Source organism: Lepidochelys kempii, chromosome 1 (assembly GCF_965140285.1).
Source record: "Lepidochelys kempii isolate rLepKem1 chromosome 1, rLepKem1.hap1, whole genome shotgun sequence".
Taxonomy (NCBI): domain Eukaryota; kingdom Metazoa; phylum Chordata; order Testudines; family Cheloniidae; genus Lepidochelys; species Lepidochelys kempii.
Genome location: NC_136380.1, coordinates 745,679 through 760,492, shown reverse-complemented (window position 1 = coordinate 760,492; position 14,814 = coordinate 745,679). Strand labels below are relative to the sequence as shown.

The 14,814-nt window shown below is 70.4% G+C and overlaps 1 protein-coding gene across 1 annotated transcript; it reads left to right on the top strand.

The window, feature by feature from the left end:
• Positions 1 to 4,344: 4,344 nt before the first annotated feature.
• On the top strand, positions 4,345 to 13,341 carry SMPD1 (sphingomyelin phosphodiesterase 1). The gene is given in 7 exon segments (XM_078851852.1): positions 4,345 to 4,633; positions 6,003 to 6,772; positions 9,960 to 10,131; positions 11,674 to 11,750; positions 12,663 to 12,808; positions 12,888 to 12,974; positions 12,977 to 13,341. Coding segments are annotated over 7 exon segments (1,764 nt in total). The 5' UTR covers positions 4,345 to 4,417; the 3' UTR covers positions 13,273 to 13,341.
• Positions 13,342 to 14,814: the final 1,473 nt, after the last annotated feature.

Sequence of the window (14,814 nt, the reverse complement as noted above, 5' to 3'; positions counted from 1 at the left end):
CCTGACCTAAAATGACCAATGAGGAGACAAGATACTTTCAAAGCTGGAGGGGGAGAGAAACAAAGGGTCTGTGTCTGTCTGTGTGATGCTTTTGCCTGGGACAGAACAGGAATGGAGTCTTAGAACTTAGTAAGTAATCTAGCTAGGTATGCGTTAGATTCTGATTTCTTTAAATGGCTGAGAAAATAAGCTGTGCTGAATGGAATGGATATTCCTGTTTTTGTGTCTTTTTGTAACTTAAGGTTTTGCCTAGAGGGATTCTCTGTGTTTTGAATCTAATTACCCTGTAAGGTATTTACCATCCTGATTTTACAGGGGTGATTCTTTTACTTTTTCTTCTATTAAAATTCTTCTTTTATGAACCTGAATGCTTTTTCATCGTTCTTAAGATCCAAGGGTTTGGGTCTGTGGTCGCCTATGCAAATTGGTGAGGATATTTATCAAACCTTCCCCGGAAAGGGGGTGTAAAGGTAAGGGAGGATTTTTGGGGAAAGACGTTTCCCAACAGACCCTTTCCTAGTAATATACTGGTTAGACGTTTGGTGGTGGCAGCGAAAGTCCAAGGGCAAAGAGTAAAATAGTTTGTACCTTGGGGAAGTTTTAACCTAAGCTGGTAAAAGTAAGCTTAGGAGGTTTTCATGCAGGTCCCAACATCTGTACCCTAGAGTTCAGAGTGGGGAAGGAACCTTGACACTTGCCCTTGGTGAATCCATGCTGACTGTTCCTCATCACTTTCCTCTCCTCTAAGTGCTTCAGAATTGATTCCTTGAGGACCTGCTCCATGAATTTTCCAGGGACCGAGGTGAGGCTGACTGGCCTCTAGTTCCCAGGATCCTCCTTCTTCCCTTTTTTAAAGATGGGCACTACATTAGCCTTTTTCCAGTCATCTGGGACTTCCCCCATTCGCCACGAGTTTTCAGAGATAATGGCCAATGGCTCTGCAGTCACATCCGCCAACTCCTTCAGCACTCTCGGATGCAACTCGTCCGGCCCCATGGACTTGTGCACTTCCAGCTTTTCTAAATAGTCCCGAACCACTTCTTTCTCCACAGAGGGCTGGTCACCTCCTCTCCATGCTCTGCTGCCCAGTGCAGCAGTCTGGGAGCTGACCTTGTTCGTGAAGACAGAGGCAAAAAAAGCATTGAGTACATTAGCTTTTTCCACATCCTCTGTCACTAGGTTGCCTCCCTCATTCAGTAAGGGGCCCACACTTTCCTTGACTTTCTTCTTGTTGCTAACATACCTGAAGAAACCCTTCTTGTTACTCTTAACATCTCTAGCTGCAGCTCCAGGTGTGATTTGGCCTTCCTGATTTCACTCTTGCATGCCCAAGCAATATTTTTATACTCATCCCTGGTCATTTGTCCAATCTTCTACTTCTTGTAAGCCTCTTTTTTGTATTTAAGATCAGCAAGAATTTCACTGTTAAGCCAAGCCGGTCGCCTGCCATATTTACTATTCTTTCGACACATTGGGATGGTTTGTCCCTGTAACCTCAATAAGGATTCTTTAAAATACAGCCAGCTCTCCTGGACTCCTTTCCCCCTCATGTTATTCTCCCAGGGGATCCTGCCCATCAGTTCTCTGAGGGAATCAAAGTCTGCTTTTCTGAAGTCCAGAATATTTTTTATGAATAAACCTTTAGATTTTAGATTCAAAAGGATTGGCAACAGCGTGATTTGGGGGTAAGATCTGATTTGTATATTGACCTGGGTCTGGGGCTTGGTCCTTTAGGACTGAGAGAACCTTTTCCTTTTTACTGGGGTACTGGTTTTCATAACCATCTGTCCCCATAACAAGAGACCTTGGTGCGGATACTGGGAAACTGGAGTGTCTAAGGGAATGGCTTGTGTGACTTGTAGTTAACCAGCGGGGTAAAACCAAAGTCTTCTCTGTCTGGCTGGTTTGGTTTGCCTTGGTGTGCACAGAAACCCCAGCCTGGGGCTGTAACTGCCCTGCTTGAAGCAATTTGTCCTGAATTGGCACTCTCAGCTGGGTCCCGCCAGAACCAGCCTCGTTACAACCTTCAACTTGCACCTTTGCAGGGGAAGGGCCAGGCCCTCAGTGGCCAGGAGACAGGGTGTCGGCCATTCTCTGTGCAGACACCATCCCACTGGCCCTCTAGGGCTCTGCAACAATCACATCCCCTGATCCCCCCACCTAGAGACTTAAGAAATGCACAGGGGAAACTGAGGCACACACCCAGTATTTGGAGAAAACATTAAGAACAGTCCCCCTTCCTCACAGGCTGTGACCCTGGGGCCCACCAGGGAGGGGAGTTGGGTCCCTCAGGCCCAGAGAGCCCACGAGAAGTGGGAGCCCAAACTGCTGCAGGTAACAGAGCACCTGGCAGAAGCACATCCCAGTCAGGGATTCAACGAGACACTAAAGCCCCCACAATCCCCTCGGTGCCCCCCCAGTGACCCCACAATGCCCCACGGTGCCCCCCAGTGACCCCACATCCCCCACAATGCCCCATGGTGCCCCCACCAGTGACCCCACAGCCCCACAATGCCCCGCGGTGCCCCCCCCAGTGACTCCACAGCTCCACAATGCCCCGCGGTGCCCCCCCAGTGACTCCACAGCCCCCACAATGCCCCTTAGTGCGCCCCCAGTGACCCCACTGCCCCACAATGCCCTGTGGTGCCCCCCCAGCCCCCACAATGCCCCGCAGTGACCCCCAGTGACCCCACAATGCACCACGGTGCCCCCCCAGTGACCCCACAGCCCCACAATGCCCTGCGCTGGCCCCCCCCAGTCACACCTCAGCCCCCACAATACCCCACGGTGCCCCCCAGTGACCCCCCAGCCCCCACAATGCCCCTCGGTGCCCCCCCATGACCCCACAGCCCCACAATGCCCCTTGGTGCCCCCCCCCGCAGTGACCCCACAGCCCCACAATGCCCCTCGGTGCCCCCCCAGTGACCCCCCAGCCCCCATAATGCACCACGGTGCCCCCCCAGCCCCCACAATGCCCCTCGGTGCTGCCCCAGTGACCCCTACAGCCTCACAATGCCCCACGGTGCCCCCCAGGGACCCCCACAGCCCCACGGTGCCCCCCAGGGACCCCCACAGCCCCACAATGCCCCGCGGTGCCCCCCAGTGACCTCCACAGCCCCACAATGCCCCGCGGTGCCCCCCCGACACTACACTCCCCACAATGCCCTGCGACGGGTTCTCTCGAACAGGGAGGGGCACCAAGTTTTAAAGTCATGATAAACAGTTGCAAACAGGGTCTTGTTGGAGAGATTCCCCCCCGGAGAGAACCCAGGAGTCCCAGCGCCCAGCCCCCACCATGAGTTCTCGCTTCCCCCCCCCACCTGGTGAGAACCCAGGAGTCCTGGCGCCCACCCCCCACCCCCCCGAGTTCCCCTTCCTGGGGAGAACCCCGGAGTCCCGGCTCGATCCCACCGCCCCCCCCACCCCAGAGCCGGGGAGAGAACCCAGGAGTTCTGGTTCCCACCCCCCTCACCCTCCAGCCCTCCCACAGCTGAGGGGGAGGCCGGAGTCCCGCGCCCCCCCCCCGGGGGCTGCAGCCAGGTGGGGTGGTGGGAGCCGGGGCGTCGGGGCCGGGCCAGCGGGGAGCAGTTCGGGTCCGAGGCCACGTGCAGGGGGGAGCTCCTGGGGGGCGGGGAGCGGCGGGGGGCCTGGGGGGGAGTTCCCGGGCGGGGCCCGGCGGGGAGCTCCTGGGGGGCGGGAGCTGGGGGGGGCAGGGCCCGGGCGGGGAGCTCCTAGGGGGCGGGAGCTGGGGGGGGGGCAGGGCCCCGGCGGGGAGCTCCTGGGGGGCGGGAGCTGGGGGGGGAGTTCCCGGGCGGGGCCCGGCGGGGAGCTCCTAGGGGGCGGGAGCTGGGGGGGGGAGTTCCCGGGCGGGGCCCGGCGGGGAGCTCCTAGGGGGCGGGAGCTGGGGGGGGGCAGGGCCCGGGCGGGGAGCTCCTAGGGGGCGGGAGCTGGGGGGGGGCAGGGCCCGGGCGGGGAGCTCCTGGGGGGCGGGAGCTGGGGGGGGGCAGGGCCCGGGCGGGGAGCTCCTAGGGGGCGGGAGCTGGGGGGGGCAAGGCCCGGGCGGGGAGCTCCTGGGGGGCGGGAGCTGGGGGGGGAGTTCCCGGGCGGGGCCCGGCGGGGAGCTCCTGGGGGGCGGGAGCTGGGGGGGGGCAGGGCCCGGGCGGGGAGCTCCTGGGGGGGGGGGGGCAGGGCCCGGGCGGGGAGCTCCTGGGGGGCGGGAGCTGGGGGGGGAGTTCCCGGGCGGGGCCCGGCGGGGAGCTCCTAGGGGGCAGGGCCCGGGCGGGGAGCTCCTAGGGGGCGGGCCCGGGCGGGGAGCTCCTAGGGGGCGGGAGCTGGGGGGGGGGAGTTCCCGGGCGGGGCCCGGCGGGGCGCTTCCTGGGCGGGCGCTGCGGGCTCCGGCGCTGCTGCCGGACTCGCCATGGCCGGGGCCGCCGGGCTGCTGCTGGCTCTGGCCTGGCTGGTGCCTCTGGCCTGGCTGGTGCCGCTGGCCCGGCTCGGCTCGGCCCGGCCCGGCGCCTGGGGCCCGGCCCCGCTGCGGGAGCAGCTGGCGGCCGCGGGGGCGCAGTTCGGCTGGAGGAACCTGAGCTGCGCGGCCTGCCGCGTCCTCTTCTCCGCCATCGACCTGGGCGTGCAGGTAACGCCCGCCGCCCCTCACCGCCGCCTCGGGCCGGACCCCCGGGCCGGGCCCTGCCTCTGCTCCGCTCCGAAGGGAACCGCCGGTTCCGGAGAGCGTCATTCCGCCTCCCCCTCCCCCACCGGATGCCTGGGTTCCCTCCCGGCTCTGGGTGGGGAGCGAGGTCTGATGGGGTAGAGCGGCGGGGGGGCTGGCAGCCAGGATGCCTGGGTTCCCTCCCGGCTCTGGTGTTAGCGTCTGGCAGCGGTGTGAGGTGCCCGTCCCAGCTTTGGTACGAGATACAATCATCCGTGGGGCTGGGCAGCCTGCTCCATGGGGGCTCCGGGATCAGGACCCGCTGCCTGCCTCGCTGACCTCCGCCGCCGCCCCCCAACCCCCCCAGTGCCTGCTGGGAACAGTTTCTCCTCCCAGCCCCCGGAGTCTGTCCTCGCTTCCCCTGTGTTACAGAGGGAAACTGAGGCTGCTGGATGGGACAGGGCTGGGCACCCTGTGGGTCTGTGGCAGAAGCCAGGATCTGAACCCAGCCCCCCCCCCCCGTTGTCGGAGCGGGACGTGTTTGCTGTCACCCGTGGCACAGCTGTGTCTCCCCTTGTGCAGAGGCCGGCAGGCTGGTGGGAGAGCGGGGCAGAGTTACGGGTGTCTGCCCACCTGGTGCCCCTCGCTCTGAGCCCCACAGCAGGGTCCTATCCCAGCGATGCGCCCTCAGGCCAGGTGTCCTGAGTCCTGCCCCAGCAGCAGAGAAATTCTGGGCCTGAGCTGCCAGGACAGTTGCCCAGAGCCCCTTGTGCCCTGAGCATATGGCCCCCCGGCAGTGCTGCAGTGACCCCCTCCCGGAGCCCCTCGACAGGCCCCCTGCCCCCCGCTGGTCCAGCCCCAGTGCGGTACCTGCGGCATCGTGCACGGCCAGCTCTGCCTGGCTGTGTGAGGCAGGACCCTTGGCTCAGCTGCCGGTGGCTGACCCCCGGGGGCCGCGCCGAGCCGATGGGGGACTGACTGGCCCTGTGGTCCTTGTCGAGGGCAGAGCCTGCCCCGCTTTCCCCCCCTTCCCGGGGCCTTGACCCGCTCCTGCGCCCCCCACAAGGCCTGGGGGCCCTTGGGCAGAGATGCCAGGGCTGCAGGCGAGTCTGGCGGGGAACCAGCCGTCCCCGCGGGGAACCAGCCCCTGCCCTGGGCTGAGAAGCCTTGAGACAAGCGGAGTCCCCCCCCTGCCCCGGGGTCAGCGTGTGGGGCTGCGGCGGGCGTCCCGTGGGCGTGGGGGCTGGATCACGGCGCCCAGGCCCTGGGCTGCGGGCAGAGCCCAAGTGCAGAGGGAGCCTTGTGAGGGACACCGGAGGCTGGGCGCGTGCCCTGACCCCGTGGCGTCTTGCAGATGCAGTCGAGCGAGGCCCGCCTCGGGCGCCTGGCGGCGAGCGTCTGCACAGAGCTGCGGCTGGCGCGGCGGGAGGTCTGCCAGGACGCCATCCGGCTCTTTGAGAAGGACGTGGTGTCGGCCTGGGTGCGCTCGGTGCTGCGGCCGGCCGAGATCTGCGGGCTGCTGGTGGGCGCCGGCTGTGGGCACTGGGACATCCTCTCCGACTGGAATGTGACGCTGCCCGGCACGCCCAAGCCGCCGGTGGAGCCGCCCGCGCCCCCCCCGCCCGGCGCCCCCACCGCCCGCCTGCTCTTCCTCACCGACCTGCACTGGGACCGGGCCTACGCGCCGGGCAGCGACCCGGCCTGCAAGGACCCGCTGTGCTGCCGGGGGGGCCGGGTGCAGGGGCCCCCCCAGGCGGGCGCCGGCTACTGGGGCGAGTACAGCAAGTGTGACCTGCCGCTGCACACCATCGAGAACCTGCTGCAGCACCTGGCGCGCGGCCCCCCCTGGCAGCTGGCCTACTGGACAGGCGACCTGCCCGCCCACAACGTCTGGCAGCAGAGCCGCACCGACCAGCTCCTGGCGCTGCGCACCCTCAGCGCCCTGCTGCGCAAGTACCTGGCGCCCCTGCCCGTCTACCCCGCCGTGGGCAACCACGAGGCTGCGCCGGTCAACGGCTTCCCCCCGCCCTATGTCCACGGCAACCAGTCCTCCGCCTGGCTCTACGGCGCCATGGCCGAGGCCTGGGAGGACTGGCTGCCCCCCGAGGCGCTGGAGACCCTCAGGTGGGGCAGGGGCTGGGGGGCATGGAGAGATAGGGGAACTGGCTGGTGAGGAAAGGGGGCCGGGGGGCAGGGCCTTGAGGGCTGCGGGAGGTGGGGGGAGCTGGGGCTCGGGGGCAGGGCCCCGAGGACTGGGGGGGGCTGGGGCTCAGGGGGGGCAGGGCCCCGATGGGAGGGGGCTGGCGCTCGGGGGGGCAGGGCCCCGAGGACTGGGGGAGGTGGGGGCAGCTGGTGCCCGGGGGGGGCAGGGTCCTGAGGACGGGGGAGGTGGGGGCAGCTGGTGCCCGGGGGGGGCAGGGTCCTGAGGACAGGGGAGGTGGGGGCAGCTGGTGCCCGGGGGGGGCAGGGTCCTGAGGACGGGGGAGGTGGGGGCAGCTGGTGCCCGGGGGGGGCAGGGTCCCGAGGACGGGGGAGGTGGGGGCAGCTGGTGCCCAGGGGGCCAGGGCCCCGAGGACTGGGGGAGGTGGGGGCAGCTGGCGCTCAGGAGGGCAGGGCCCCGAGGACTGGGGGAGGTGGGGGCAGCTGGTGCCCGGGGGGCCCGGGCCCCGAGGACTGGGGGAGGTGGGGGCAGCTGGTGCCCGGGGGGCCAGGGCCCCGAGGACTGGGGGAGGTGGGGGCAGCTGGTGCCCGGGGGGCCAGGGCCCCGAGGACTGGGGGAGGTGGGGGCAGCTGGTGCCCGGGGGGCCAGGGCCCCGAGGACTGGGGGAGGTGGGGGCAGCTGGTGCCCGGGGGGCCAGGGCCCCGAGGACGGGGGAGGTGGGGGCAGCTGGTGCCCAGGGGGCCAGGGCCCCGAGGACTGGGGGAGGTGGGGGCAGCTGGTGCCCGGGGGGGCCAGTGTCCTGAGGACGGGGGAGGTGGGGGCAGCTGGTGCCCGGGGGAGGCAGGGTCCTGAGGACGGGGGAGGTGGGAGCAGCTGGTGCCCAGGGGGGGCAGGGCCCCGATGGGGGGGCGGGGCTGGCGCTCAGGGGGGCAGGGCCCCGAGGACTGGGGGAGATGGGGGCAGCTGGTGCCCGGGGGGGCCAGGGCCCCGAGGACTGGGGGAGGTGGGGGCAGCTGGTGCCCAGGGGGCCAGGGCCCCGAGGACTGGGGGAGGTGGGGGCAGCTGGTGCCCGGGGGGGCCAGGGTCCTGAGGATGGGGGAGGTGGGGGCAGCTGGTGCCCGGGGGAGGCAGGGTCCTGAGGACGGGGGAGGTGGGGGCAGCTGGTGCCCAGGGGGGGCAGGGCCCCGATGGGGGGGCTGGGCTGGCGCTCAGGGGGGCAGGGCCCCGAGGACTGGGGGAGATGGGGGCAGCTGGTGCCCGAGGGGGCCAGGGCCCCGAGGACGGGGGAGGTGGGGGCAGCTGGTGCCCAGGGGGCCAGGGCACCGAGGACTGGGGGAGGTGGGGGCAGCTGGCGCTCAGGGGGGCAGGGCCCCGAGGACTGGGGGAGGTGGGGGCAGCTGGTGCCCGGGGGGCCAGGGCCCCGAGGACGGGGGAGGTGGGGGCAGCTGGTGCCCGGGGGGCCAGGGCCCCGAGGACGGGGGAGGTGGGGGCAGCTGGTGCCCGGGGGGGCCAGGGCCCCGAGGACGGGGGAGGTGGGGGCAGCTGGTGCCCGGGGGGCCAGGGCCCCGAGGACTGGGGGAGGTGGGGGCAGCTGGTGCCCAGGGGGCCAGGGTCCTGAGGACGGGGGAGGTGGGGGCAGCTGGTGCCCGGGGGAGGCAGGGTCCTGAGGACGGGGGAGGTGGGGGCAGCTGGTGCCCAGGGGGGGCAGGGCCCCGATGGGGGGGCGGGGCTGGCGCTCAGGGGGGCAGAACCCCGAGGACTGGGGGAGATGGGGGCAGCTGGCGCCCGGGGGGGCCAGGGCCCCGAGGACTGGGGGAGGTGGGGGCAGCTGGCGCTCAGGGGGCCAGGGCCCCGAGGACTGGGGGAGGTGGGGGCAGCTGGCGCCCGGGGGGGCCAGGGCCCCGAGGACTGGGGGAGGTGGGGGCAGCTGGCGCCCGGGGGGGCCAGGGCCCCGAGGACTGGGGGAGGTGGGGGCAGCTGGCGCCCGGGGGGGCCAGGGCCCCGAGGACTGGGGGAGGTGGGGGCAGCTGGCGCCCGGGGGGGCCAGGGCCCCGAGGACTGGGGGAGGTGGGGGCAGCTGGCGCCCGGGGGGGCCAGGGCCCCGAGGACTGGGGGAGGTGGGGGCAGCTGGTGCCCGGGGGGGCCAGGGCCCCGAGGACTGGGGGAGGTGGGGGCAGCTGGTGCCCGGGGGGGCCAGGGCCCCGAGGACTGGGGGAGGTGGGGGCAGCTGGTGCCCGGGGGGGCCAGGGCCCCGAGGACTGGGGGAGGTGGGGGCAGCTGGTGCCCGGGGGGGCCAGGGCCCCGAGGCTGGGGGAGGTGGGGGCAGCTGGTGCCCGGGGGGGCCAGGGCCCCGAGGACTGGGGGAGGTGGGGGCAGCTGGCGCTCAGGGGGGCAGGGCCCCGAGGACTGGGGGAGGTGGGGGCAGCTGGCGCCCGGGGGGGGCAGGGCCCCGAGGACTGGGGGAGGTGGGGGCAGCTGGCGCCCGGGGGGGCCAGGGCCCCGAGGACTGGGGAGGTGGGACTGGGGGAGGTGGGGGCAGCTGGCGCCCGGGGGGGCCAGGGCCCCGAGGACTGGGGGAGGTGGGGGCAGCTGGCGCCCGGGGGGGCCAGGGCCCCGAGGACTGGGGGAGGTGGGGGCAGCTGGCGCCCGGGGGGGCCAGGGCCCCGAGGACTGGGGGAGGTGGGGGCAGCTGGCGCCCGGGGGGGCCAGGGCCCCGAGGACTGGGGGAGGTGGGGGCAGCTGGCGCCCGGGGGGGCCAGGGCCCCGAGGACTGGGGGAGGTGAGGGCAGCTGGCGCTCAGGGGGGCAGGGCCCCGAGGACTGGGGGAGGTGGGGGCAGCTGGCGCTCAGGGGGGCAGGGCCCCGAGGACTGGGGGAGGTGGGGGCAGCTGGCGCTCGGGGGGGCAGGGCCCCGAGGACTGGGGGAGGTGGGGGCAGCTGGCGCCCGGGGGGGCCAGGGCCCCGAGGACTGGGGGAGGTGGGGGCAGCTGGCGCCCGGGGGGGCAGGGCCCCGAGGACTGGGGGAGGTGGGGGGCAGCTGGCGCTCGGGGGGGCAGGGCCCCGAGGACTGGGGGAGGTGGGGGCAGCTGGCGCCCGGGGGGGCAGGGCCCCCCAGCCGGGATCTCACCCCCCCCCCCCCCCCCCCCCGCAGACTCGGCGGATTCTACACCCTGCAGCTCCGGCCCGGCCTGCGGCTCGTCTCCCTCAACATGAATTTCTGCTCCGAGGCCAATTTCTGGCTCCTGATCAACGCCACCGACCCGGCCGGGCAGCTGCAGTGGCTGGTGGGGGTCCTGCAGGCGGCCGAGGGGCGGCAGGAGAAGGTGAGGGGTCTGGGGGGGTCGGAACGGGGCACGGTGATTGGGGGCCACTGCCCCTCCCCCGACCTTGCTGGCTGACTCCAGGGTTGCAGCTTCAACCCCCTGCAATGGGAACCCCTCCCCCAGTGACCCCCGGGCTCCCCTCCCCCAGCCTGCCCCCCCCCCACAATGGGAACCCCTCCCCCAGTGACCCCCGGGCTCCCCTCCCCCAGCTTGCCCCCCCCCCGCAATGGGAACCCCTCCCCCAGTGACCCCCGGGCTCCCCTCCCCCAGCTTGCCCCCCCCCGCAATGGGAACCCCTCCCCCAGTGACCCCCGGGCTCCCCTCCCCCAGCTTGCCCCCCCCCCCGCAATGGGAACCCCTCCCCCAGTGACCCCCGGGCTCCCCTCCCCCAGCCTGCCCCCCCCCCGCAATGGGAACCCCTCCCCCAGTGACCCCCGGGCTCCCCTCCCCCAGCTTGCCCCCCCCCGCAATGGGAACCCCTCCCCCAGTGACCCCCGGGCTCCCCTCCCCCAGCTTGCCCCCCCCCCGCAATGGGAACCCCTCCCCCAGTGACCCCCGGGCTCCCCTCCCCCAGCTTGCCCCCCCCCGCAATGGGAACCCCTCCCCCAGTGACCCCCGGGCTCCCCTCCCCCAGCTTGCCCCCCCCCCCGCAATGGGAACCCCTCCCCCAGTGACCCCCGGGCTCCCCTCCCCCAGCTTGCCCCCCCCCCCGCAATGGGAACCCCTCCCCCAGTGACCCCCGGGCTCCCCTCCCCCAGCTTGCCCCCCCCCCCGCAATGGGAACCCCTCCCCCAGTGACCCCCGGGCTCCCCTCCCCCAGCTTGCCCCCCCCCCGCAATGGGAACCCCTCCCCCAGTGACCCCGGGCTCCCCTCCCCCAGCCTGCCCCCCCCCGCAGTGGGAACCCCTCCCCCAGTGACCCCCGGGCTCCCCTCCCCCAGCCTGCCCCCCCCCGCAATGGGAACCCCTCCCCCAGTGACCCCCGGGCTCCCCTCCCCCAGCCTGCCCCCCCCCGCAATGGGAACCCCTCCCCCAGTGACCCCCGGGCTCCCCTCCCCCAGCCTGGGCCCCCCCGCAGTGGGAACCCCTCCCCCAGTGACCCCCGGGCTCCCCTCCCCCAGCCTGGGCCCCCCGCAATGGGAACCCCTCCCCCAGCCTGCCCCCCCCTGCAATGGGAACCCCTCCCCAGTGACCCCCGGGCTCCCCTCCCCCAGCCTGCCCCCCCCCGCAATGGGAACCCCTCCCCCAGTGACCCCCGGGCTCCCCTCCCCCAGCCTGCCCCCCCCCGCAATGGGAACCCCTCCCCCAGTGACCCCCGGGCTCCCCTCCCCCAGCCTGCCCCCCCCCCGCAATGGGAACCCCTCCCCCAGTGACCCCCGGGCTCCCCTCCCCCAGCCTGCCCCCCCGCAGTGGGAACCCCTCCCCAGTGACCCCCGGGCTCCCCTCCCCCAGCCTGCCCCCTGGTGTCACTGTTCCCCGGGTGGGGGATGGTCACTGTTGGGGGCCGTCTGTGCGGGTCCCACTCACACCCCCTGCCCCCCAGGTGCACGTCATCGGGCACATCCCCCCCGCCCACTGCATGAGGAGCTGGAGCTGGAACTATTACCGCATCATCAACAGGTGAGCCCCGCCCGGACGCCTGGGTTCCCGCCCCGCCCCCAGGAGCCCCACCCAGATGCCTGGGTTCCCGCCCCGCCCCCAGGAGCCCCGCCCCGCCCGGACGCCTGGGTTCCCGCCCCGCCCCCAGGAGCCCCACCCAGATGCCTGGGTTCCCGCCCTGCCCCCAGGAGCCCCACCCCGCCCGGACACCTGGGTTCCCGCCCCGCCCCCAGGAGCCCCGCCCCACCCGGACGCCTGGGTTCTTGCCCTGCCCCCAGGAGCCCCGCCCCACCCGGACGCCTGGGTTCTCGCCCTGCCCCCAGGAGCCCTGACGCGGACGCCCAGGTTCTTGCTCTGCCCCTAGGGCTGGGAACCTCCTGACCAGCCCCTCCCAGAGCCCCCCTGGCTGACCGGTCATGGAGCCACTGGACCAGCCCCAGGCTCTCCACCTGGCATGGACCAAGCTGGGGTGTCCTTGGGGGGCCCTGGCCCTTAAGGCTCCATCTCTGCCTGCTCGTAACCCTCCTGCTGGGGCCTTCGCTCTGCTCCCTGGGGCCTGGAGGTGTGGGGGTGCCCCAGCCCCTCCCCCCGCCCGGGGGCCTGGCCGCCCCCACAGGGATGTGGCTCTCAGGGCAGGGTGGGCCCAGCAGCACAGGGCCTCTCGGCGCCAGGCACCCGCAGCTCCAGTGCCAGCCGAGGCCTCCGCAGCGGGTGCTGGGCTTGGGCACTGCAGGGGGGCCCTTGGGAATGGCCGAGCAGCCGGCTGGCAATGGAGGGCACCCGCCCCGCCCCTTCCAGAGCTCCTGGAGCCGCTGGCCCCCCGCCAGAGCGCAGCAGGGCTGGGCTCAGCCCCCCACGGGCAGCCTCTGGCCCAGCTGCAGGGCCCCACGGTGAGCAGCCTGGCCCCCCGACTTCCGTCTCCGCCCACGGCAGGTTCGAGGGCACCATCGCGGCTCAGTTCTTCGGGCACACGCACGTGGACGAGTTTGAGATGTTCTACGACGAGGAGACGCTCTCGCGCCCCGTCTCCGTGGCCTTCGTGGCCCCCAGCGTCACCACCTACATCAACCTCAACCCCGGTGAGTCCAGCCCCCGAGCCGCGGCCTCCCCGCCCGGGGCCCCGCCGGCCCGCAGGGGGTGACTCTCCGCTCTCCCCAGGCTACCGCGTCTACCAGCTGGATGGCGACTACCCCGGCAGCTCCCACATGGTCCTGGATCACGAGACCTTCATCCTGAACCTGACGCGCGCTGGCAGCAGCTGTACCGGGCCCGCCAGGCCTACGGGCTGCCCAGCCTCTTCCCGGCCGACTGGGACGGGCTCCTGCGGCGCTTCCAGGCCGACGAGCCGCTCTTCCAGCGCTTCTGGTTCCTCTTCCACAAGGGCCACCCGCCCCGGGAGCCCTGCCGCGAGGCCTGCAAGGCAGCCCTGCTCTGCGCCCTGCGCACCGGCCGCTCCGCCGACCCCGGCCTCTGCCACGCCCTGAGCCCCCGCCTGCCCTTCCACCGCGTCCAGGCCCTCTGGCGGCAACGCCGGCTCTGCTGAACTGGGGGGCGGGGGGCTGGGCCGGCCGGGGGGGTGGGAGCCGGGCTGAGCTGGCTGGGGGCTGAGCCGGGCATGGGGCCGGGGGGGCTGAGCTGGCACTTGGTGGGGGGGACTCCAGCCCCTCAATAAAAGCGAAGAGAAACACAGATGTGCTGCTGATGACTGCTGGTGACCAGGAGCTCAGACAGGCCTGGGGTGGGGCAGGGCGGCTGAGTCAGGCCTGGGGGGCGGCTGAGCCGGGCATGGGGCCGGGGGGGCTGAGCCAGGGCTATGGCTGCCTAAACTTCCTGGAGTTCTTGGCCGTGTGGCCCGGCCCCAGGGCGGGTCTGTGACGAAGCGGGACTGTTCTTAATGGTTCCTCTGAATAGTGTGGGGGTGCCAGACCAGACGGGGGTCTTCACGATCGGGTTCCCCATCGGGGGATCGAGACGGACGGGATTGGAGCTGAGTCCGAGGGAGCAAGAGGACCGTGGGAGACAGCGAGAGCCCGAGAAAGAGCTGCAGAAGCAGCAGCAGCAGCATGAACTGGCGGTGGGGGAGCGGAGAGGCCTAGGGGACCTCCCCGGGGTGAGTGGGGATAGACCCCGGGGGGCCAGTTCCGCAGGGAACCTCGAGACTAAATTGCTGCCCCTGGTTAAGGAGGGGGGGGGTGTGGATGCCCACCTCACTGCCTTTGAGCAGGCTGGCGATTTGAACCAGGGGGACCCTGCGGAAAAGCCCCGGTGTCTAGCTCCCTTGCTGGGTCCCAAGGCCATAGACTCCGTCAGCCAGATGGGTGGGGAGGTGGACAGGCTCCCACTCCTGACCCCAACCTATATGTCTGGGTGGAGTATCCTGGGGCCAGGCCCTTGGACCCCCAGTGGGAGCGGAAGGGGATGGTCAATGGGGAGACATTCCTGGGGTGGCGAGATCCTGGGACAGAGAGAACTGGTGTCAGACCCTGGGTGGTGCAGCCTCAGATGCTGAGGGGCTGGGTGAGCTGGGTGAGGGTCCCAGGGACGAAGCCCCTCGCCCTGCCTATGGCCCAGATCCCTGTGCAGACCCAGGAGGGGTGGGGCTGGCTGGTCATTGGGGTTCTCCAGGATATCAGCTGCGAGACCCTGCTGTGGGGTGACTGTGTCTCTTTGGGACAGGATCCAGGCCTTGCTCCTGTAAAGGCTGAAGGTTTGAATTTGAATCCAGGGAACCAATCAGCGGAGAGGGAAATGGTCAGTGAAAATGCAGATGACCTGGCTGGCAGCAGGGAGGAGCTGCTAGACTTAGGCTGCCTGCCTGCCTGTAAGCAGACCCCTGGGGCTGGGTGGGACAGAGAGATGCTCCCTGCCCCCTTGCACACTGGAGAGGGGACTCACGCTGGCTCTGATGCAGTGAGGAAAGCAGTGAACTTGCTGCCTACCCCCACTGGGACAGCAAGGGCAGCGCTGAGCACAGTGGGAGCGGAGACCCCAGCTGAGTGCGGGGAGACACAGGCAGGACAGGGGATCTGTGGGGAGTGGTAAGGTGCTTGGTAAGGGAAGTTTGGATGAGCCTAGGCAGCCTTGT